The 25,670-nt window shown below is 42.9% G+C and overlaps 1 protein-coding gene across 1 annotated transcript in view; it reads left to right on the forward strand.

Moving 5' to 3' along the window:
• Nucleotides 1–11,714: 11,714 nt before the first annotated feature.
• Nucleotides 11,715–25,670, forward strand: part of SLC25A12 (solute carrier family 25 member 12) — a 95,090-nt gene continuing 81,134 nt past the window's right edge. Inside the window, exons 1-2 of the mRNA XM_042444525.1 lie at nucleotides 11,715–11,788; nucleotides 15,171–15,224. Of these exons, the coding sequence (XP_042300459.1) occupies nucleotides 11,777–11,788; nucleotides 15,171–15,224 (66 nt within the window). The 5' untranslated portion in view covers nucleotides 11,715–11,776. The remainder of the gene's footprint in view (nucleotides 11,789–15,170; nucleotides 15,225–25,670) is intronic.

Below are 25,670 nucleotides of genomic sequence, written 5' to 3' on the forward strand. Positions count from 1 at the left end.
TGTTGAGATTATTGCTTTACAGGTTTTATACACAAGCAAAGAAAACACAAATTAGTTATTATGATATGTTTTAAACCAATACATCGTAAGGTCTGCTTCCTGATCTAATTCATCCTCTTGAAAATAATACTACAAGCATTACTTCCTAATCCTCTCTCTATGCTAATTCAGAATGCTTGAGCGGGGGTGCCACAGAGGTATTAAAAATAAAATCAGTTAATTAATGAATGTGCAACTGCTTAACAAAGTTCATATTAGTCCTCTAAAAATGCTATATTTACCTCCCAATGTTTTCTCCAAAACCCATACACTTTTTGCCAATCTTTTTCCTTTTGGGACATGTTTTGATTTTTAATATGAAATGAGAGTTTATCTAAGTCCTTGTATTCATTCACCTTTTGCATCCAAGTATCCCATGTCGGTATTTCTTCCAACTGCCATAATTTCGCTATTAAAATTCTAGCCGCTGTCGCAAAAAACAAAATAACCCTCCAATTTTTATTCTCATCCATGGACTTCAGAGCCGTAGTCAAATTAAGGAGATATAGTTTGGGGCTTAATTAAAATTTTATCTCAAAGATTTGTTGGATTGTATTGTGGACTTCTCTCCAGAATTTATGAACCATTGGGCAACTCCACAAGGAAAACTGTACCCTTTCCGTTGTTATGTCTCCAGGATCCAGCACATGTGGATCGCTGCCACGTAATCCAGTCGCTGCCATAAAATGTTGGGTTCTCAGATTATATTCTACCAAATGGGAGAATCTCATGGTGTTCTCTGCAAACACTCTGGAGAAAAAGGACGGGAGAGAAGAAGGATGCAACATCGTGCTCATCTTGTCCTTCTCCTGTCGATGAAGTGGAATGGTCCTGTCACTTTTCATTAATGCTAGTTTCATTGATGGGAGAAAGACAGGATGAACAGGACGTCGCAGGACATTGTGTGATAATCTTTGCACAATCACATGATAAAGATGAGAGCATCCCACTTTCCTCCCATCCTTTTCCTCCATGTGATAATCTTCTCAGTGTGAGGACTTTCCGGGCGATCCCCTCCTCTGCTATGCATAAGGATGTCCTCATGTTCCCCTTATATGACACATTACGTGGGTCAAGCTAATGCTCTCAAGCTTCCTATGAGGATTGATACCACTTTTATCCTCAACAGGACATCACCCTTCCACCTCCAATGCTGTCACCACAGATGCCTTGTCTGAAATGTAGGTGATAAAATAAATAAAATAATAAAGCTTTTATTTATATCCACTTTTCTGTGACAAGACAGTCAAAGCGGTTTACAACACGTTAAAATCCACATTTACAAATTTATGTCCCAAATTCCCCCCCTTAAAACAGGATTAATCATGTTACAATTAAAACATCTATTAAAAACACAATAAAAATACAATGAGGACAGAGCGGTGGGCTGATACATGATGTGGGGGGCAGTCATTCTGTGGCTGGGCACTTTTATTCAGGAAAGGCCTGCTGGAAGAGATCCGTCTTGACAGCTTTTTAAAAGCTGTCTAAGCTGGCAATTTGACGGATCTCGTCTGGCAGACCGTTCCATAGTGTGGGAGCATTTGCAGAGAAGGCCCTCTGGGAGGTAGCAGTTAGTCTGGTTTTTAAAGGCTGCAATAGATTCTTCCCAGAGGACCTGAGGGTGCGGGGCGGATTATATGGAAGCAGGCCATCCCTCAAATAGGTTGGACCCAAGCCATGTAGGGCTGATAGAGACCCTGGAGGCCAAACATATATAAAAACAAAAACATGTTTTTTTTTCAACAGAATATAAACATAAAACAACAGATTTTCTGTTAAAGTTCGTTTCCAGGCTTGAAACTTGACTTGAAAGTATATTGCAAGCATTTGAGACTTGACTTGATACTTGGAGTAAAAGACCTGAATACATCACTGGGAGCCACCAACTACCACTAACTCGGGGCCAAAACATACTGCAGAAATAATCCAGTTTGAGACCACTTTAACTGCCCTGACTCAGTGAGCCTTATCACATGGAGCTTTTTGCAGCTCAGATCTGACGTGACTGCGGGTCCAACGATGCGAATTCACGTTATAACATGAATGTTTTATCAGACGCAATTCCTTTCTATGGCTGCTCCTACCGTGACACTTCTGCAGTGAATCCAAAGTGACTCCTCATTTTGATGAATTTGGAAAAAAGTAAATTCACAGAATTCGCTTTCAAGCTCACTTCGATTTCACTCCGAATTGGTCTGGTGTGGAATGCAACTTTGCTTCTGCTCTGGTACACCACCACAAACCCCCCAGGTTGCAAATTTCCCATGATGTGGCTCTGTAATTTCCCCCCATTTCCTTTTGGTGGTCCTTTCACTTTCAGGGCAACTTTCAGGGCAACTCATTTTTTGGAATATATATATATGTGTGTGTATGTGCGTGAATGTGAATATACAGATATGTATATCTATCTATCTATTTATCTATGTGTGTGTTGAAGTTGCTGAAATGGAAGAGAAAATAAAAAAGGGGGATAAAGAAGACACAGAAATATTCATGAGGCAAATATTAACGCAATCACACAATTACACGAAACAGGGAACAAGAACCTGCGCCCCTTTTCACCCAGAAACGTACAAGGTCACGATGCGTTCAGACCCCCACTGAGCATGCACAAGGGTGCCGATTCGAATCGTTGAGTCCCACCAGTGTGGTAATACAATTTGCACTCACTCCGCTTTGCTTGAATCCGCATCACGTGACTTGTCTTGGATTCGATTCCCCCTTGATTCAAAAGGGCAACGGAAGGGCAACCAGGTGTGATAAAACATTCACATTATGACGTGAATTCACATAGCTGAACCAGGAGTCACCCCGGATCTGAGCTGCAAAAACCTCCGTGTGATAAACACTAGTGCTAACAGATTCTGGAAAATGTAGTTTATTGTGGTGGCACTAGAGCTCTCTGATAGAGAAGGCTAAATGTCTCACAAAACTACAGTTTCCAGAATTCTCTAGCATTAAGCCAGGACAGTTAAAGTAGTCTCAAACTAGATTATTTCTGCAGTGTGTTTTGGCCCTCAGCCACCTTTCTAGTTGAGTCAGAGCCTGCTGTTCCAGAGGCAGCTGCCTTGCCTAAGTGACAGTGGTGCTGCTGCTTAGTGTCAGATTTCTGCCTCCATCCAAGCAACCCAAGCTAAGCCCTAGGTCTGTGTGACCTCTAAAACACAAGAGAGAAGCAAAACTTGAGACTGAGAGGCTCTACAGATTGGCACTTTGTGCCGGCCTGTAGGCAGAGCCATGGCACAGCATCCACACGCTAGATGCTGTGGCTCCAACCGCTTTGCGCCATAATGGTGTGCACCCTTCTAGACGGTGCACGGCATCATGGTGCAGCCCTGGCATTGCATCTAGATAATGCAGCGCCAAAAGGGCCTGCAAAAGCCGCACCTCCATGGCTATGACACACTTTCCGGGACATAAAAAGAGTCCATCATTTGTGGGTTCTTTTTGCACTGGGTTGGGGGCATGACATGCAGTTGCCACATCCCCAACTCAGTTCTTCTAGGAGTGGCATACAGCCGCCCCTTATGGGCTGTCCGTACAGCCCCTCACTTGTTTGGACTATACCTCTTAGAAGCAGATTTTCAGGGCTCTTTCACACTACACAATTATAGCACTATGATTCTACTTCAATTATCATAATTTCATCCCAATGGAATCCTGGGGTTTATAATCTGATCAGAGGCACGGGAAGAGCTCTTTGGTCGAGGACTCTAAAAACCCTGCCCACTAAACAGTAGATTCCAGGATTCTCTAGGACAGGCGTCGGCAACCTACGGGCCGCGGACCGGATCCGGCCCGTGGAGACCATGGGAGCAGCCCCAGGCCGGCCCTGCCACCGATTGCCGCCGCCGGCGCCCTCCTTCCCCCGCCCTGTGAGAAGGCTTTGGCCCTCCCAGGGGGCAGGGAGAGGCAGTGGGGCCGCGGGCCTGGCGAGAGGGAGGCGAGGGTCCCCCTCGTCCTTCTCCCCAAGCCCACGGTTGCTCCACAGCCGTGGGCCTGGGGAGAAGAAGGTGGGGGTCCGCAGGGGAAGAGGAGGAGGAAGAGGAGGAGAAGGGAGGAAGGAAGGAAGGAAGGAAGGAAGAGGAGGAAGGAAGGAAGGAAGAGGAGGAGGAGGGAGGAAGGAAGGAAGGAAGGAAGGAAGGAAGGAAGGAAGGAGGAGCAGGGAGGAAGGAAGGAAGAGGAGGAGGAGGGAGGGAGGAAGGAAGGAAGGAAGGAAGGAAAGAAGGAAGGAAGGAAGGGGAGCAGGGAGGAAGGAAGGAAGAAAGGAAGAGGAGGCGGAGGGAGGAAGGAAGGAGGAGGAGGAGGAGGAAGAAGAAGAATACTCTTTCTGAAGGTGGGACAGTGTGACTTTCCAAAGTGCATGTCTGTGTATTTTCAGTGTTTTTAATGCTGAAAGTTCTGCTTTAACAATGAGAGTGGTGATGATGATGATGATGATGATGATGATATGAGTCAGCTTGAGAGGCATGCAGGCACTGTTTCTGAAGCCGAGAGAGTGTCACCTTCCAAAGTGTGTTCTGGGTGCTTTTAATGCTAACAAGTCTCCCTTGCTTTGACAATGATAGTGTGGTGATGATGATGATGATGATATGACTCAGCTTCACAGGCATGCAAGCACTGTTTCAGAAGCTGAGAGAGTGTCACCTTCCAAAGTGTGTTTTGGGTGCTTTTAATGCTAACAACTCTCCCTTGCTTTGACAATGATAGTGTGACGGTGATGATGATGATGATGATGATGATATGAGTCAGCTTGAGAGGCATACACGCACTGTTTCTGAAGCCAAGAGAGTGTGACTTTCCAAAGTACCTTTTCTGTGTGTTTTTGGTTCTTTAATGGTGATATTGATATCAGCAAGCCTAGTCTGAGGCATGGCCAATGTAAATTGCTGTGATTTTTACAAACCCATGCGCAGTGAAGAAAAACCAAAGTCCCTTGACCAAGTACATACTTCTGAGAAGTACACTTAGTGCAAGAACGGTGAAACCACCTTGACATGTTCAATATGCATAGCCATGTTAAGGGGTTTGGTTATGGAATAAGCCTCTGAAATATGCAAGAGGCCATGTTAAGTAAAGCCATGTGAAATGCACAAATGTGCTGTTGTGTGTGTTTTGGAATGCAGGTTGGGGGTGTTTGGCCAGAAAGGGACCGAGGAGGAGAGGGCGGGTAAATGCCTCCTCCTCCCCGTGGGGCTTCGGTGGAAGCTTCGCCCCGGTGTGCAGCTCCGCCCCGGAGTGTGGAAGCTCTGCCTCTGACATGCGGCTCCGCCCCCGGAGGGTGGAAGCTCCACCCCCTGGCTTCGCCCCCCCCCCCGACTTGTCTGAGGGACAGCAACCTGGCCCCCGGCTCAAAAAGGTTGCCTACCCCTGCTCTAGGATGTTGCCATGAGACTTAAAGTGGAATCATATCACTAATAACTGTACTGTGAAGGAACCCTTGGATTCTGGGAACTGTAGTCCAAAAAATAAAATGTCCATTCTGACTACAGAAGGAAGATTTCAGTAGGAAATTAGCATTAGTCACTTTTCTATGTATATCATGAGCAAAATGTCTTTCATTCTTCCTGACTTCAGTATCCAAAAATGCATCTGTTACATGTCATACTTCATTTCAGATCAAATAGTTTCATGTAACTCATTCATATGTTGCCCAAATACCTTAAGAAGGAATTGCACAACATAGACCCCCCCCCCTTGTATTTCAGTTATAGAATCAATATATCCATTGGATTAGTAAAGTGACATGGACACAATAGCAATGTAGTGGTCACATAGGAATTTCCCTATAGGCCTTTCCTCACTTATGACAGCTTGTTTCTGTAGAATTTATACTGTATCAAAGTTTGGCAACTTTCTGGGGGAGAGGATCAGTATTGATCCTCCATTTGCCTATATATTTGTTGTTGTTAGCTGCCTTAGCTTTGACCTATGGCGATCCTATGAATGAGAGGCCTCAAGTTACCCTATCCTCAACAGCTAAAATAGCAAAAAATATGGCCCCAAATGCCTCCAAATAGCCCTAGTGAGCATGAGGAACCATTTCACAATATCTCTCACCCCTCTTCCACACAGCCATTTTAACTCCAGTAAGAATCTTATTTTTTTATTGTAAAAAAATTCAAGAACATACTTGATAAAAGCACATCAGTTTCAGAAGATTTCCAACTTGTACACTTCTTTAGTTCAATTACTTTGGCTCTGTGAAGAGTTAATCACACAGAGGAAGCAATTTGATAAGGATGAAGTTAGCGTTTAATGTATATGTTAAATAGTCTAAGTGATTAAACTTCAGCTCCATTCAGAATTACCAATCCAGTGTAATAGCACACTTGATGCTACAGAATAATATGCCAATCATAAGTAACAGAATGAAAGAACAAGAAACAAATGAGCAAAATAATGAATGCTGATTTTTGTAGTAACGAATATATTAATATGGAATGAATATTTTCTTGAAGAAAAAAATGGTGAACAGTAAAAGGAAGTAAATTAGGAAATTTGGTTTAAAGTGTCCCTGTTTACTCTATCTAAAAATAAAATAAAACTTTTCTTCAGGTTGAATCTCCCTAATCCAAAATGCTTGCGACTAGAAGTGTTTTGGATTTCAGATTTGGGCAGGGGGTGGATTTCAGAATACCTTTATTTTGCATATACATAAATAATGAGATATGTTGGTGATTGGACCCAAGGCTAAACACAACACTAATTTCTGTTTCATATACCATACACATACCCTGAAGGTAATTTTAAACAATATTTTAAACCTTCTTTTGCATGAAACAAAGTTTGCGTACATTGAACCATCAGAAAGCAAAGGTGTCACTATCTCAGCCACTCATGAAGAAAGTTTTGTTTTTTATAATATTTTTAATTTTGGAATTCCAGATAAGAGAGACTCAAATTTCCACCAAATCATAACTGAAACTTATGCTGGGGTGATCAAATTCAGTAAGGTAGGCAATTTTGCATTTCAAGTCCTGAAGTGGGCTACAGTGGTTCTGAAAACTTAGAAAATTGACCAAAATTGAGCCAGGGGATATTTCCCCTACTACCCCAGGCCACAGCTTTTCCAGTACTACTGGAGAGACATAACATCATGCTTAGTTTTGGCTTTTAGCAAACAAAATGCTGATTTGTCATGATTTTTGTCTGGAAAAAAACCCAATGGGGCTTGGAGAGGCATGTGGCCTACGGGCTGTGCTTTTTCTCTAGTCCTGGTGTAGAGGATGGAATTGCAATCCATTAGGACTGATACCAGATAAGCCCTTGGCTCTTCTTCTATGCAGGATTCCATCTGGAGGGCAAATTTAGTAAGATCTAGGGTGGAAGGAAGGGATAGATCCTTATCAGCTATCCTCCATTATCAAAGGAACAACAGCGACAAGCAATTGCAGCTTTTTATGGACCAGAAAAATAGACAACAAGATTTGTATAGACAAATACAAACACACAGTGACAAAAATGCAGTGTTTAATGAACAATAATAGCAGCATAATATTCCAAAGAAGTAGCCATATTAGTTTCTTACAGCATAGAAAGAAGGGAGGGAGGGGGGAAAAAAAAGGAAAATGGTAGCATTGTTAAGACTGTTTTTTTTAATTCTAGTATGATCTTTCATGGCTACAAACTCTCTTCTTCAGATGAGTACAGAGTCTGTACTGCAGCTTAACAATGGATTTATATCTATCACTGTAGTAGCACGTTTTTAAAATAATCCCTACTGCAACTACACATTTATATTATCTCTATAGATATTTATATTTCTTCTCAAATTAGAAAACCAATAGTCCACTTTGTTTAATCAAATTTATCTCTAATTTATGAGCAAATAAATAAACAAAGATAAAAAATTTGTATTGATTAAAGCTTTGTACTCTACCCCTTCCCCCATAATATGAGCTGGGTCATCAGAGACTGAAATCATGGAAGTGGCAAAGGATGGATGATCTGGTTTTTTACAGTTCAGAAATTTCTATTCATCAGCTACTTACCCTATCCAGTGATCTAGCAGAATTAATGAGTTGTGATAACAAAGGAGACAGCCTTTGAAATGTAGTGAACTTGAGCTTCTGCCAAACTGATGTGAAAGACTGAGCAGCTGAAGCGTTTCAAAAAGGAGAAAAAATATGTTTAAAGGAAAAATACCCTCTGATTCATGAATCGTTTAAACAAAAATGGGTGAGCTGGGATTCCTTCCAAGCATGTGAAACATGAGGTTTTCTTAAGAATAAAACTTACTGGTCCATCTAGATCAAGATCATCTGTTGCCCTGAAAGTTCTCAAGCAAAGAATAAGCCACCCAAGTGACCCAACATATTAAGTTCCTTCAGTCTATACTTGGGACCTGTTCTTGGGACCTTTTCTGTGCAAAGTACCTGTTCAGCCGCTGAACTATGGCCCTTCTGAGCCCTGGGCACTACCCATGAAATTATTTTCAGTGAAGTAAAGGAGATTTGGAGTGACATCCTGTGTGTATGTTCATGTGGATATAGTTCCTACATAATTCAGCAGGCATTATTTCTTCTCAGGGAAGTGTGTTAAGGCTGTAATCCAATGTTTCTTAGAGGCATTCAGGCTGGAAACAGAACACAAACAAAATAGGCCTTGGTCTGGAGCAGCAAAGCTATTACTTTGTTGTAGCATTCTTCTTAATTTTTCTCTTGCAGGAATCCTTGAAATAATTTCCAGGTCTCAAGGAACTCCTGAATCAAAATTATTGTTGTTCTTGTGTGCCTTCAAGTCATTTCTGATTTATGGTAACCCTAAGGTGAACCTGTCATGAGGTTTTCTTGGCAAGATTTGTTCAGAGGGGTTTTGCCTTTGCCTTCCTCTGAGGTTGAGAGCCTGTGACTTGCCCAAGGTCACCCAGTGGGATTATACGGCTGAGCAGGGATTTGAACCCAGGTCTCCAGAGTGGTTTAAGCCCAATGCTTAAACCACCATACCACGCTGAATCTCAAGAGAGCCACATTCCAAAGAAAGGCGCTATCATCTTAAGTGCTCATGCATGCACATATCTATATCTCTGTCTTTATATATCTACTTTACAATAAAATCCTTTTGCACAATGGCATGAAAAAAATATTACAAAACTGCACAATTTACTGTTTTGCTGATCTGTGGCTTCAGTTTCTATTTGAGATTTGGTCTCTATGAGCAGAAAAAAGGAATTGATCCACATGTCTGGAAAACAAAAGGAAGAGAAAAAGGAAGTATATTGTATTTGTGGCTAGAAAAATATTTTTTCCCAGTTGTGATTTCTCAGTAGTGACCTCTGGCAGAACCCTGCTCAAGAAACTCTGTGTTGCAGTAACAGCCCAATGAGATATAGCGAACTATGCTCAGTGAAAGTAGTTGGTCAATCTCACTTGCTGCATCTTTGTAGAGGTAAGCTATCCTGTCTGCTGCTGTGCTTTGCTAGCTGCTGTCACTTGGATGGTGGAACAGATTGGTACTGGGCCTTGTGTTAGATGCCGGAGAAACTGTTGAGGATCTTAGATTGGGGCTCGGCTACACTGGCCAGAATACTCTGGGCTGCTCCTGGAGTATTCTGGCCCCAGACCTAGGCCAGAATCCGTTACCTCCGCACTCCATAGTGATGCTGGACAGCTGTCTACAAACATGTCAATGCTGACCAGCACTGCTGGTGCAAGTCACTCCCTCTGAGGTTAGAAATGAGGCACCCAACATTAATCATATGGTTGGGTGCCTCATTCTGATCTCAGAAGGAGCAACTTGCATTAGCTGTGACAGTACTGGGTGGCACACCTGGAACATGTGTGCAGGCAGCTGCCAGACGTCACTACAGAATGCTCCAGATTTTGCAGGAAAATCTGGAGCAAAAGGTGAGTTATTTTAAAATGTTTTAAGGGAGGGATAGAGCAGATTCAGTGTGGAACTGGCCTTACGTTGTGAAGACAGTCCACACTCAAATTTAGGATTGGGCCCTGCATTTTTAAGAAAGGTTACTATGAGGACAGGTGGCCCATGAAGGGGAGAACACCCTGGATCTGGATCCTCAGCTAGCTCTGTCACCTTTGAGTACAACTTTAAAAAGGCTTATTGCTAGCTTTTCCTGACAGCACAGGAGCAATGCTCATGGGCTGAAAGCCACCTGGGCCCCACCTGGGCCTCCCTCAGTCCTGGTCTTACTCTGAGAGTGCTGAAGCCACAGGGAGGGAAGCCCAGTATGCCAGGAGGCTGTTGAAAATCTAGCATCACCAGATTATCATTTGTCATTTGCTTGCTGTATGGCCTATGGTCTAAGGGTGAGTCTGTGGAGGAAGGAAAGGCTGCCACCAAGTGCCCCACGTCCTTGGGCACTAAGTGGCATCAGTTATCAAAGTTTAGGCATACCTGTTAACAAAGCCTCTGAAAAAGAAGCTACTTTTTACAAAGGTTTTACACAGCTCTCCTTTTCTTCCTTGTCCTATGTCTAGCTGTTCAGTTTTCTTTTTAAAGCAAGCATCACCATTGGAAGTATAATGGACAGCTGGAAGAACACAGATTTCCAATGTCAGATTGCAGCAACATGTCTGTAATAAACCATGCAGTAAAGTTTGAGCTGCAAAACAATTGAATTCTACTCTAGCCAGTCTATTGTAGCTATGTATCTCTGCTATGACAGGCAAGTTAAACAGCATCCCTTATTGATCATGTATGAAGAATAAAACAGAAAGAACAGGGGAAGGCATATAAGCCTGTCTCACCAGCAAGTTAAAGAAGCCCCTATCTATAGTTTTGGCCACTAAATTGGAAATCATAAGAAAAGTAGAGGCTAATGAAAGAAATAATAATAATGATAATAATAATAGGATGCATTTTGGAGGAAGTTTTCAAGTGGTCTTTCAAGGATTCAGAATGTTTTTAATTACTTATGCAGGACTTAAAAAATGGTTGTTTTGTTTTAGATGTGCATTGAATAAAATATTAGCTGAAACATTTTGAGGTGCTCTTCCTTTTTGTAGTGTAGGACCCTATCCCTATGGGCAAGCGTTTCCCAAGGTCTCAAAAACCTTACTGAAATCAAGATATACTATATCCACAGCATTCCCTTCATCTACCAAGCTGGTAATTTTATCAATGAAAGAGATTAGGTTTGTCTGGCATGACTTGTTTCTCTGAAACCCATGTTGACTTTTTGTGATTATGGCATTGGCTTCTAGATGTTCACAGACTCTCTGTTTAATTATCTGCTCCAGAATCTTTCCTAGTACTGATGTCAGACTAACTGGACGATAATTGTTGGGATCCTCTTTTTTCCCCTTTTTGAAGATGGGGACAACGTTTGCCCTTCGCCAGTCTGCGGGGAGCATCCCCCAGTGTCTCCCTATGGCCAAGTATCCCCCAGTGTCTCCCCATGGGCCAGTATGGTTTCTTGATGGGGAGGCAGTGTCATTTGTGTCCCCTCAGGGAACGGAGGGAGAGCGTCCGTTAATGGCCAGGAAGGCGCTCGCCCAACGGCCGCCCTCCCAGAGCCGAGCGGGGCCTGCCTCTCTCCCTCCCTTTCCCGGGCGAGGGCGAGCCAGCGGGGTCAAAGAGGGACACTCTAGCGCCGTGCTCGGCAGGGGCTGCTAGGCCTCATTAGCATAGGGCCTGGCGGAGCGAGGGGAAGGCGGGCGCCTCTGTCTCCTCGTCCTCGTCGTCGTCGTGTGTTGCGCCTGACAGCGCCGCTGCGAGGCTCCTCCTCCTCCTCCTCCTCCTCGTCCTCCTCCAACTTCCCGGGCTCAGCATGGCGGTCAAGGTGACTCTCCTCCTTCTCTTCAGCGCCTTGTTGCATAATGAGGGGCGCCGGGGGCCAGGGCTGGCGGCGGCCCTTCTCTTCCTCCCCAGCGTCTCAGGGGAGACAGACGGCGCCAGGCTCTTTGGGGCGGGGTCCCGACTCCCCTCAGCTGCCCAGGGCAAGGAGGGCCAGCGGGGAGAGCTGGGAGAGCTGGGGGGGGGGGGCGGCTGGGAGCACAGAGGCCCCTTCTTCTGCCTTTGGAGGGAGCCTCAGGGGTCCCAGAGGCCTTGGAGGAGGTCTGGGGAAGGGCAAGCCTCCACCAGAGAGGAGACCCCTAAATACAGGTTTAAGGGGTTAGCTCTTGGCCAAAGGGGTTGTTCTGCCCCTCAGGGTGGGTTCTCTCTGAGGGGAGATATATATATATACACACACACACACACACACACACACAGAGTCTGAGTGAATGTGTATATCTGAATATATATAGATATCAGTGAGTCTTAAAGGGGCTACAAGATCTATACATACTGATTCCAGAGACTAACACGGCTATATCTTTCAATTCTCTCTCTCTCTCTCTCTCTCTATATATATATATATATATATACGCACACACGCACATATATACATATACATATGTAGAATCCAAAGATATAGATAGCTGTGTTAGTCTGTGGAATCAGTACATAGAGAGACCTTGTAGCCCCTTTGAGACTCACTGAAAGGAAGAAGTTGGCAGCAGGAGCTTTCATTGGCTGCAGTCTACTTCTTCAGATGTGCATACGTCTAAAAGGTGCTACAGGATCTCCCTATTATACATATATTCCTTCAGAAAGATAGATATACATATTTATTCAGATTGTGTGTATATATATATATATATATATATATAGGGGGCGCTGAGGACAAACAAGACCACAGTCTGAATATATATAGGGCCCATACAGACAGGCCAAAATAAAGCTGCTTTGAGTCACTTTGGAGGTATGTTCTTTAAATGGCACATGCATCTTAAGAGGCCAGAAGCTGTGCCAAAGCTGTGCTCCATTCCTTAGGACTGGTGTGTGGCTTTGGCCTGGCTTCTGGCCTCTTAGGATGCATGCATCATTTAAACAGCATACCTTCAAAGTGACCTGAAGCAGCTTTATTTGGCCTGTCTGTACGGGCTCTATATATATGTGTGTGAATATGAATACATATACACATACACACACACGTGTGTGTGTGTGTGTGTATATATACACACATATATATTCATAATACACACACACATATATACATATATACATATATTCATATATATATATATATATATATATATACTTTCAGATTGTGATCTGGGTTAAACACAGGCTGGTCTGGGTTCAAATCTGGCAGAAGTGAAGAAGCACTTGGTGGTGTGTTGTTTTAATGATAGGGTTACCAGGCATGTCCTCCTTTTCCAGGCTGTGCCTTCCATTTCAGCCTCCTGTCCAAGAGGAATTCCACAGTGTCCTCTATTTTGAGGCTGACTAAAAAAAAGCATGGATTTACATTTACTGTATATTAAGTGTTTTAGTTGGTAACGTCCTACATTTCCATTGAATATCCTCCATCCAGGGTGCCCAGGCATCCTGTTTTTCCAGGATATGATCTCTCCCCCCCATTTCAGCCTTTGGTCCAAGAGGAATTCCGAAGCGTCCTTTATTTTGAACACAACTAAGAAACATGAATTTACATTTATATTAAGTGTTTCTAGCTTTTATTTGGTCATGTCCTACGTTTTCCTTGATTGACCTACATTCTGGGTGACCAGAGAGGCCTCCTCCTGGAGATGTCAGCCTTCTGTCCAGGAGGAGTTCAATAGTGTCCTCCATTTAGAGCATCACAGTTTTTCTTTAGCCATGTCCTCCATTTCTCTTAAATCTCCTACATTGGTGCTGAATTGTCCTCCTTTGCAGTGAGGACATCTGGTCACCCTGATACCTCTACACTGTAGAAGTAATGTAGTGTGACGCCACTTCAGCTGCCATGGCTACAGAATCTGGGGATTTGTAATTTTGTGAGGCACCGGCACTCTTGGACAGAGAAGGCTATACCTTGTAAAACTACAAATCTCAGTATTTCATAGGATGGAGCAACAGTACTCAAAGTGGTGCCAAACAACATTATTTTTACAGTGAGCCTTTCTGAGACAAATAAGTCTTCCTTTGAAGCTTTTTTGTTCTTTGGGGCCAGAGCAGAATACACACAGCGGATTGCTTGATTAATTATTCTCCCAGTCTCTTTAATCTTCATGTTATACCTTTTTAGACAGGATGGCAGGAGGCTTTTTAGTTGGTGGGTGTGGTGGCTAGAGGAGGCATTGTAATCTAGTGCAGTGCTCTGTGGGACACTTGTCCTGGAGAGTGTTTGGGAATAATTAATGAAAAGAGTGCAGAGGTGCAATCTTATGCATGTGGTAAAAGGGAAAGGAAAGTTTCATCCACAACTGAGGCCTGGATGTAAATGGAAGCAGAAGATCAGAAGCTTGGAAGAGGCCTGTGATAAGAAACTACTATCTGCAGCCCATTATATAGCTTTTAATGTTAGCAGTCTTGGGACATGGATGGAGCAGCTCAGGTGGGGCTGGTGCTTTTTACTTTTCAGTGCAAAGGAAGGGGGAAGGAAGATCAAGTATTCTTGTCTAGATAATCTCCAAACTTATTAGACAGGCCTGAGCCATGCTTCTGGCTGTTTTTTTTAAAAGCTGTTTTAAAGAGGAGGGTGACACATAGAAAACTTCTTCAAAGTGATCTATATCACATCATTGATGTGTGAAGGATGTTGTAGTTAAAGGGTGCCCACATCCCACACAGGGTTGGTGAAGTTCACAACAACTGCCAGTCTTGAGATGAGAGGTCTTTTTCCAGATTTGTAGGTGAATACAGTATTGGATTCAATCATCCAGAAGACAAAATGTATTATGTGTAAAGTAACATGCTATTCTTTTGTGCATACTAAATTATAGTGAGTATCTGATTTTATTCTAAAATGTATAAGTGGTGGGTTTATTTGCAGATATCTGCTTGTACTTAGTGGTATCCACTATTGTTTTTCACTTTTGTTTACACAATTACCTCCTGGTCAGGACACTTTTACTTTTGCTACGTGACTTTGTTATACTCTGTTTCTTTTTATGCTCTGTTTTCTCTTCCCTGACAGTTCTCTCTTGAGTTTGATAGCTGTCATAAGCATTTCAGTTGTTTTAAAGCAAGCAATGCAAACATGTGTCTGATTGTTTGAAACTCACTTTATCATTTAGATAAGAGAGTTGATATGTATTACTCTTATCAGCAGAGATTGCACTGGAAGGTTTCCGTACTTGGTAGTTGAATAACTTGACAAGTGAAGCATTAACTTTCTTTCCCTCTTGTCTTTATAGGTACAGACAACCAAAAGAGCAGATCCAAATGAGCTACGCAATATATTTTTGCAGGTAAGCAGTAGTGCTTATTATTTTCCAGAGGTGTGATACTGTTAGTCCATTGCAACCAAAACAATAAAGAATGATGTGGCATCTAAACCACACGTATTATAAATTTTCCTGATCCATACCTTTGTTCATCAAGTACATAGGATAAGAAATGATGTTTGATGATATCTGTATTTTTAGCATTTTGTCATTCCTTGTCTTCTGCTGGCATGTTAAAAAAATGGTGAATAGTTGTCAACAAAAGCTCATATAAAAAGAATTTCAGTCTTTGCAATATTCAGCTTGATCTGGGAAGTGCTATTTGACAGTCTGCAGATTAGGATAGTTCGGGAGCAGCCAAAAAGGGCTTTTTTTTGCCTTTTCAGATTAAATAATATGCAGATGGTATAGTGAATTGTGCAGAACTACATTCTCCGTAGCACAAAGATATTGGGGTGAAACAGACAGCCCAACAGGGGTGGTGTCACACCACCCCTGAAAAAGTCAAGTGGGTGCTGTGGCAACTGCACGCTGCAGCCCCACTCTGGCTTTTTTTCAGCACAGAAAGAAGCAGCGAAATGCACTGGAAAACAGCTGGTTTTGCAACACTCCTGTAGCTTGTGGCATATAAACGCTACACCACCGGGGCGCTGTAAAGCTATTTGCTGTCCGGTCAGGAGAGCAGTGTGATGTCGGCTTGGGGGCGGCATCAGAGCGTGTGGCGTCTTAACGCTACGCTCAGATGCCGTCCCCATGCTGGCGCAAAGGGGCGGTCTGCTTTGCCCCTGAATACCAATTTATTTCTTAGCTCAGTTCATGAACTTTTTCTGCCTGTAAAAATGGGGTTAGTATAGATAAAGATTTCTGTATTTCTCAAAATCAAAAGAGGTGAGGTTTGTGGGGGACTCAAGACAGTGTCTTTCCTGTGCTAGCACCATGCTTATGGGATTTTTTTTCCTCAAAGGAGGTCAGATTGGCTCTATTTTTGCCTAGATTTATATGGTCTAAAATTTTGTTTTATTTAACTTGGCCTTTAAAGAGCTGTCAATGGTTTTACTTCATTGTCTGTATGTTTTAAAGATATTTTCTTCTGCTTTGCATTTGACTGTTCAGATGTGGGATTGTTGTGTATCTCCTCAGTGGTTATTCCGAATAGATAGGTGATTTGGAATCCTTTAATAAATAATAGCTTTTGGCACTGTCATTGAAAGACTAAACTTTTAGAAAAAGAAATGAGAAGCATTTTGTGAAACTGCTTTTCACTCTGTAGAAAAATATACTGTATATAATAAAATGCTGAATAACAATTTTCTAATTTTGTAAAGCACTTTGGCAATCCTATTTATCTTTAGTTACTCTTGTGTAAAGAGTTCCCACCCTTGTGTAATCTGTATGTAGCAATAACAAGTACATTTCTATACTGCTCATCAGTGCACTTAAGCACCCCTTAAGCGGTTTACAATGTGTAAGCTAATTGCCCCCAACAATCTGGGTCCTCATTTTAGCAACCTTGGAAGGATGCCAGGCTGAGTTGACCCTGAGCCTCAGCAGTATTGAACTCACAACCTTGTGGTTTGTGAGTCTGTGGCTGCAGTACAGACTTTTAACCACTGCACCACCAGGGCTCTTGTGGTCTTTACATTATTATTTTCTTTATGATGCATAAGGAATAAAAAATAAAAAAGCAAAACTTTTATTTATATCCCACTTATATGTAAGAAACAATCAACACAGCTTCCAACAATTAAAATAATACAGATATACAGAGATAACAAATATATACAGTCCCCATAAAGTCATCCATAATGACTTGGATCCAGAGATGCTGTGAATAGAACTCCTAGTGTAGTTTTGGTAGGGCAGGGATGGGAAATGTTGGAATGTTGGACTTTAACTCTCATTGCCCCAGCCAAAAGGGACCACTGTGAAAGGTGATGGAAGCTGCATTTTAGTAACAGCTGGCCAAACAGGCCTTTACAAATGTAAGGGTTGAGCAACGTGTTTTCCTTGTGATTCTCCCTGCAACTTCTGTGTGCTCCAGTAATATGTTGTGTTGGGTTGGGGGATCCTTTGGTATAGTATGGGACATTATTTGGGGAGAGGTAGAGAGAAGAGGAAGTGTCAAAAATAGCTTTCTCCCCTTCTGGCAACAAGAGCCTCTGCTGGATCAGAAACCTTCAATTTATGGAACAGCCATTCAGCATACAAACCAGCAGTCTTCAAACTGTTGTGTAGGTTTTTTAAAAAATAATACTGATATACGACATAGCCAGACTGATATAAAATATCAGAAAGTCTCCGATTTTGTTCCTGTTCTTTCTGATTTTATTTTGAAGATCCATACACACTTTGTTTATCCCAGAATATTTTTTGTCAGCTTCCTGAACAATCAGATAATTTTTATATCAGCTCGCCAGGTAGCTTTATTATAACCCAGTGTAAAATCAGAGAGAACCAGCATGGTAATTATGACCTTGGAGAGTGGGATTTAAATCTCTGCTCGGACATCAAAACCCACTGGGTGACCTCGGGCAAGCCACATTCTTGCAGCTTCAAAAAATCACCCTGAACAAATCTTGCTAAGAAAACCCCAGGATGGGTTCTTCCATAACACCATAAAATGGAAAGGAACAGGAACAAAACCTGGGACCGTTAAATAATTTTTGATATGCCCATAATTTCTTACATTTGAAGAATCAGAATATTAAAGGTGCATTTTCATGTCTTCTTTCTTAGGCTACTGTCTAGGCAATGTTAAGTATTTTGAAGCCTTTCCATTGCAATAGGAAGGATAAAAGAATGCAACTTAACCTTCCAGTTGAAAGTGAGAGAGTAACATTTTTTTGTCTGAGAGTGAAATTTGGTAGGCATGTGTGGAGAGCCAGTGCAGTGTAGTGGTTTCAATATTGGACTATTGCTCTGGAGACTAAGGCTCCATTCACACTCGTATTTTTGTAGCCAGGAGATTTTATCAGATCTGATGTTGCGATTCCGAACCGAAGTTCATGCTGGGCTCATTCACACTTACTGTTTAATCTGACTCCTGATCCGGCTCTGCCCCGTATCACAAATAATTTCAAAAAGGCTCCCAATTCCCACTATAAAAGGAAGCTTATTAATCCTGCTATGAAACCACTTTTTTTGGCACAATTCTAGTTCCCATTTGGGCTGTCAATCATCATGATGTCACAGCAGCCTGGAAGGGTGGAGGAGGAAGAAGAGGACAGCAAAAGACAGCCTGGTGGAGTGGTTGGAGGAGTTGAACTCTTTGCTGAGCCATGGAAACCCACTGGGTGGCCTTGGGCAAGTCACACTCTCTCAGCTTCAGGGGAAGAAGGCTGACCAGGCATGTCCTCCTTTCCCAGAACATGTCCTCCATCTCATCCTGGGAAGCCAGGGGGAGCGAAGAAGAGGAGGAGGAGGAAGTGAGGCCTTGGGTCTGGCCAGGGAGACTGTCGAGGGGAGCAAGGCTGGGAACACATTTTTCTTTAAAAAAAATTAATCACAAAATTGGTTGCATGGTTCAGCAGCTACTTGCCCTTGCTAGTAGTTGCTTTGCCAATCTATCAATTTTGCGATTAATTTCCTCCCCAAAAAAAACCACCCAAAAAAGACAGCACAGTGTGTGTGTGTGTGTGTGTGTGTGTGACATCTCTGAGGAAGGATTGCACACACCACTCTGCCATTTGTTCCTCCCTCAGAAAAATAATTGATTCTGATCTGGTGTTCCCACTGTTGGGAATCGCGTCAGAACTGATTTTTTGCAAAAGAACCTCAAAATAATTGCAACCAAAAAAACCCTGGTTTTTTTGCGTTTACTCCGTTTCCCCCCCACTGGAATCAATTAAATGAGGATCAGAATCGATTTCCGGTGGAAACTAGGGACATATAGCTCAAATCAGGATTCAGAACTTTTCGTAGTGGGAATGACCCCATTGTTTACCCTAATCAAATCTCTCTGGCACAGTTTAACCCTGTTGAAGTTAACACTGACTGAAGCAACGATTCAAAATGGATCCTCCATACCAATCGCATTTGATCATTTTCAGTTTTTTTTCCTGTCAGTCAAATGATGCACATCTATGTCACACCACTTCCGTTGTCATAGGACTTTATCACATGGGGAAAATCCAGGGGGTGGGATTTCAGTCTTTACTTTAGAGTAGAGCTCAGACTACTGAGGGGAAAAAGAGGGAGTGATCCTTCCAAGCCAGTGTAGTGCAGCAGTTTGAATGTTGGACTGGGACTCTGGAGACTAGTGTTGAATCCCAGATCAGCCATATGAACCTAGTGGGTGACCTTAGACTAGTCAAACTCTCTCAGCCTCAGAGGATGGCCATGGCAAACCCCCTCTGAAGAAACATGATTAGAAAACCCTGTGATAGGTTATCCTTAGAGTTGCATAAGTCGGAAACAACTTGAAGGTACACAACAAGAAACAACAACAATCTCTCTCTCTCTGCTTTTCCTTTCCCAAATGCCAACTCTCCCTGGTGCAGTTTTCCTTTGCAAAAGAAAACACAAAGTTTTCCCTCTTCTTCTCCCCTGCCAGAAGGAAAGAAAGACGGACTAGCTGCTGAAAAGGAGATGAGGCAGTACAAAAAGTAGGACATTCAATAAAAATGGAGGACATAGCAAAAGGATGGTGATGGCAAGCCCTTCAGAGGATCCCTTGCCAAGAAACCCTGGGATAGTTTAGCCTAGGGGTGATTCCTCCGTCATTCTCGGAAGAAGGCAATGGCAACCCCCTCTGAAGAACCATTGGTTCTTCAGATCCCTAACCCCCAACCCCACTAATAGAAGTCCCCTCCCGCACCTTTATCATGCTGATGATGCCAGTATTTAAAGGTACTGTCTACTGTAGCCATGCACCAGCACAGATGTGCGTAATCTGTCAAATTTTATTTTTTTAAAAAAGGACGCCCTCTAATGGGATGTCCTGAGAACTCCCTCCATGTTTTTGGCTTTGCCTGGCAGGGAAAGAGCAAAGGGGTGGGCATGATCCACCCCTGCACATTAACTCCTCCCCCTGGATGCCCCGAATTGGATTGGGAGCAAGTTCCCATTGGCTGCTCCTTTATAAAATCCGATGCTTTTGGAAAGACATGGGGAAAAAATCATTTCTGGAAAAAATGTGTGAAGGGGGATTTGCGCCGCCCCCCCCCCCTGGAATACAGGTTGGAAAAAACTGGCACTAGTTGAATGCTCCACTTTTAAATCGGTTTGCAAACCGGTTTATAACATAGTGTGAACGACCCCCAGGGTTTGAATCCCTGCTCAGCCATGAAAATCCGCTGGGTGACCTTGGGCAAGTCACATTCGGTCTCACAGGAAGGCAAAACCAAACTCCGTCTGAACAGATCTTGCCAAGAAAACCCTGTGATAGATTTGCTTTAGGGTTGCCATAAGTTGGAAGTGACTTGAAGACAACCAACAACAACAAGCATGTTTATAAAATTGTTCAGAACTTGTGAATGTACAGGTATGGATGTGGTGAACAGCAGCTTTGTTTGTAACGTTTCTGCAACACAGTCCCTCATGCCTAAATCTGGGACACCTTGTGCTGAAATACTGTGAGCATAATGGCAGTTTTCATGGGTCAGTTCTCTGGTGCTCTTTGGATTATGCAATACTGAAATGCCTAAAGGGTGTGCATTCCTGCCTAAATTTGGCTACCCTTGAAAATGGAGACAAGTGAAGGTGAAGATCATTAAGTGAAGTAGCATTCATATGTTCATGTTTTCACGGGGAATATGATATTTATGCCCTTTCCCCTGTTCCTTTCATGTCTTTTCCCTGTTCCCTTCATGTATCTTACCTTATGTGACACTTTAAGATCAGTAGACATCCAGTTAAATCTCAGGTGTTAATCTTGATGTCAAGTGGAGCATGTATAGTGTGGTGTGAGATTTTCTTAGGCAAGGTCAGAAATATTGAAAAGGAAATGAATACTGTTAATACTTTTACTAGAGATTATGTCAGAGTTACATAGGTTAAAGTCAGTGGCAGAGCTGAGGGTCTTTTTTAAAAAAAAAACTGTGTGTAGATATATATAATTATTTTATTAACAGTATGGCTGCTCAATTACAAAGGCCTTTGGGTGGGTTAGAAGAAGAAAAGCAATAATTTAATGATTAACAAAACAAGTTTTCCTGAATTAGGATGGAAACACATTTTAAATATATCATCTCTTTATACTCATATGTTTTACACGCAGAACATCCAGTCCCTCAATTCACTTTTAACTCTTTGTCCTCTGATCTCCACCCCTTCCCCTGTGTTGCCAGCCACCTCCTTGCCAGAGGTAGAGAACAGCCAGAGCAGCAGCCTAATGAAGAACTCGGACAGTTCTTGAAAGATCATGCTGCCAGCTTCTTTCCTTCAGTAAGGGCCCAAACAGACAGGCCAAAATAAGCTGCCTCAGATCATTTGGAGGTACAGTGCTTCTCGGGTTACGAAATTAATTCGTTCCGCGGCCGCTTTCGTAACCCGAAAAGCCTTCGTAAGCCGAATTGCCATAGGCGCTAATGGGGAAAAGCCGCGATTCCGTGCAAAAAAGCCGAAAAAGCACCAAAGTTTTTTCGTAACCCGAAAAAAACATTCGTAACCGGGAACAATGATTCCCTATGGGATTTTTTCGTATCCCGAAAATTTCGTAACCTGGGTATTTCGTATCCCGAGGTACCACTGTACAGTATGCTGTTTTAATGATGCATGCGTCCTAAGAGGCCGGAAGCCGTGCCAAAGCTCGCTCCAGTCCTAAGGACAGGAGTGTGACTCTGGGCACAGCTTCTGGCCTCTTAAGCATACCTCCAAACAAAGTGACCTGAAGGCTTTATTTTGGCCTGTCTGTTTGGGCCCTTAGTCTCTAAGTACTACAAGATCTCTTTCCACATTGATTTTACAGACTAACACAGCTATACCTTTCATTCTACTTCTAATGATACTTTGAGAGACTCAATTTGCTCATGTGCCTGGTTGCAACCCACCATAACAGCTGCCTTAAGGCAACCATCAGAGTCTCTTAAACTTTGTGTGCATTCTGACACCCTGGTTGGGGTAGTGCCTGGGTTTTCAGGCTATGGACCATGCACCCTAAGAATTTTTGTTTGGTAAGCCAGGCCCAGATAGTTGTTTTCCCAGGTAAAGGAAGTTGACCCCCTCTGTTCTGGGTGCAGAAGCCATTTAGACTTGCTGTTGAATTCTATCTTAATACTGGCAATCTGACAGTGTCCCCCATCACCCTGAGGGCAGCAGAACCAGTTTGGGTTGCAGGCCTGGCTGTATGGTATAAACGTATATGTCTTCCAAGAGAAGGAATAGTTAGGTGGTCAAAGCACCTAAAGCACTGATTAGTGTCTGGCATTTATCAGACAGAGGTCTCTGCCGCGCGGACTGGGGCTTTTGCGTACTGGGCGATTCGATCGCGTGCTAACGCAAATGTACTTTGATACCTGGGAGTCCTTCCGCATTGGCGCGTTTCGAATTGCCCGATCCACATTCACGCGCAGTGCCTTCAGTGCAGAATGTTTACCAAACCGGACCTTAACATGCGGATTGGCCGATTCGTATTGGCCGCCTCGTGCATGCTCAGTGGTGCCCTGCCGTGGGTCGCGACCTTAAACGCTTTTCCTGTTTTCATGCCTCGCATGACAGCCCGGTAAACAGCTGGAGAGCAAGCTCTGCATGTTAACAATGCGATACAGCGTGTCCCGTTACTGTTTCCTCTCTACATTCCTGCTTGGTTTTAATGTAACAATTACCTTCCTGCCTGCAACAAATTAGCAATGCCCGGTTCTGCATGTTGTGTGTGTGAGTGTGTGTATGTATATGAACATAGGCATGGAAAATTATATATAAATATATATACAGTGGTACCCCGGGATACGAATTGATGCGCGTTACGAAATTTCCGAGGATACGAAAAAAAATAGCATAGGAAAAAAACTGTTCCGGGTTTACATGTTTTTTCGGGTTACGAATGTTTTTTTTCGGCGCGAAATTCAAACCGCAAAGCGCGGCAGCGGCTTTCCAGCGTAGCCGCTAGCCTTTTCGGGTTGCCGAAATTACTCGGGTTACGAACGGAGCCGCGGAACGAATTAATTTCGTAACCCGAGGGACTACTGAGCATACATATGGATACATTTCCTCTAGGTGTCTGTGTGTGTGTATATATAAATATATATACCAACATATTATTACATATGCTCTGTGTGTGTGGGTATATATGCCCACACCCAAATAGTTGCATTTGCACAGTGGTGTGTATATATATCTTAATATAATATTGATACATAGGTGAGTACAACCTATAAAATAGCATATGCTCTCTTGTGTGTGTGTGTATATATAATATATATGCACCTTCTATTATAATATGCACATGTATGATTTCAACATGCTCTGTGCGTGCCTTGGCATTCATGTATATCTATGTATATCAATATTGTAACTAAATTTTCTCTGTGTGTGTTTGTGTGCATATTATATATATACACAGTATATGTGATATAAACACACACAACACACCACCGAGTTAAAATATTCCTGGATCTGTGTGACTGTTGTGTATGTGTGTGTTTATAAACACGCACACACACACATACACACATATATATGATTACATTAGCTCTAGGTGTGTGAGTGTCTCTGTGTGTAAGAGTGTGTGTGTATACACACATATGAAAATTATATACATGCACAGAAGTACAATGCTTTGTGTGTGGGTGTGTTTTGTATGTATTTATATATGGGCACATATATATGTACCATGTTGGCTGTTTGTGTGTCAGTATATACACACACATATGCAATGCATATATATATGTATGGATGTATGTCTCATAATTTTGTTACTACATTTTCTCTGTGTTGCGTGTATATAGATAGATAGATTGAATGATATAGATATTTATATATTTATATATTTATAAACACACACACACACCCTACTTATTCCCTGGATCTGTTGGTCTGTGTGGTGTGTGTGTATGTATGTATGTACACATAGGTACGAAAAAAAAAATCACATATGTATCTCTGTGTGTGTGTGTGTGTGTGTGTATATTTATATATATACACCACACATATACATTATATACACTATATATATATGGGAAATTATACAACGTAATTTGCTGTGTGTGTGTGTGCATTTCTGAATGTGTATGATATATTTGTCTATCTATATATGTGTCCATGTCTGTGTGTGTGTGTGTGTGGTGGGTGTTGTGTGTATATTATATATAGTCACACATATGAAATCACATATGCTCTGTGTCTGTTGGTGTATATACATTTATATATGTATGCATATATATCCGTCAGTTTGTAAATAGATAGACTAAAAATCATAATTAACGATATTTATCGCTTATTTAACGATTGCTGTCTCCCGGGTTTTTGTACAAGTTGGTGCCGGGAATTCGAAAGAACACACTGAGGATAGACTGGCAAGGTATTCCCCCAAGCAAGTCCGCAAAAGCGGGGGTCCCAACTTCAGATGCTGCAGTGTCCAGAAAATTTTCCCAGCGTGCTGCAGGATCTGAAAAAATGCAAACAAGAATATTACTTGATATCATACCCAGAAACACTCATAATGTACAGGAAGGTCTACAGGCGGGTAGATAACTATAGCTATAAGCGATCATATATATGCACATGCTAGCTATGGGAGGATTGTTCACATGGGGTTCACCTTTTCCATCCTATGAGGCTGAGAGAGTGTTGCTTGTCCAAGGTTTTCTCTGGGAGGGTTGCAGGTCAAATTAGGGGGCGGGAGCAATAGGGGGCCTAGGAGAAGGCAGTGGATGATGGGATCAGTGGCAGGCAGAAGGAGAGGTGCAGAAGGGCCCCAGGAAGAAGGCAGAGGATGATGGATGGTTGCAGGCAGAAGGAGAGGTGCGAAAGGCCCCATGGAGAAGGCAGAGGATGATGGGAGGGTTGCAGGTCAAATAATGGGGGCATATAGAGGGCTAGGAGAAGGCAGTGGATGATGGGATCAGTGGCAGGCAGAAGGAGAGGTGCAGAAGGGCCCCATGGGAAGGTAGAGGAGGATGGGATGGGTTGCAGGTCAAATAATGGGGCAGAGTGGGCAGATAGGGTCCTAGGAGAGAAGGCAGTGGATGATGGATCAGTGGCAGGCAGAAGGGGAGGTTCAGTTGGGCCCTGGGGGAAGGCAGTGGATGATGGGATGTGGTGCAGGTAGAAGGAGAGGTTCAGATGGGCCCTGGGAAGGCAGTGGATGATGGGATCGGTGGCAGGTAGAAGGAGAGTTTCAGATGGACCCCTGGGGGAAGGCAGTGATGATGGGATTGTTGTCAGGGGCAGAAGAGAGGTGCAGATGGGCCCCCCTGGAAGAGGCAATGGATGATGGGATCAGTGGCAGGCAGAAGAAGAGAAGAAAGGTACAGAAAGCCCCAGGGAGAAGGCAGAGGATGATCGATGGGTTGCAGGTCAAATAATGGGGGC

Source organism: Sceloporus undulatus, chromosome 1 (genome assembly GCF_019175285.1).
Source record: "Sceloporus undulatus isolate JIND9_A2432 ecotype Alabama chromosome 1, SceUnd_v1.1, whole genome shotgun sequence".
Lineage (NCBI taxonomy): Eukaryota > Metazoa > Chordata > Lepidosauria > Squamata > Phrynosomatidae > Sceloporus > Sceloporus undulatus.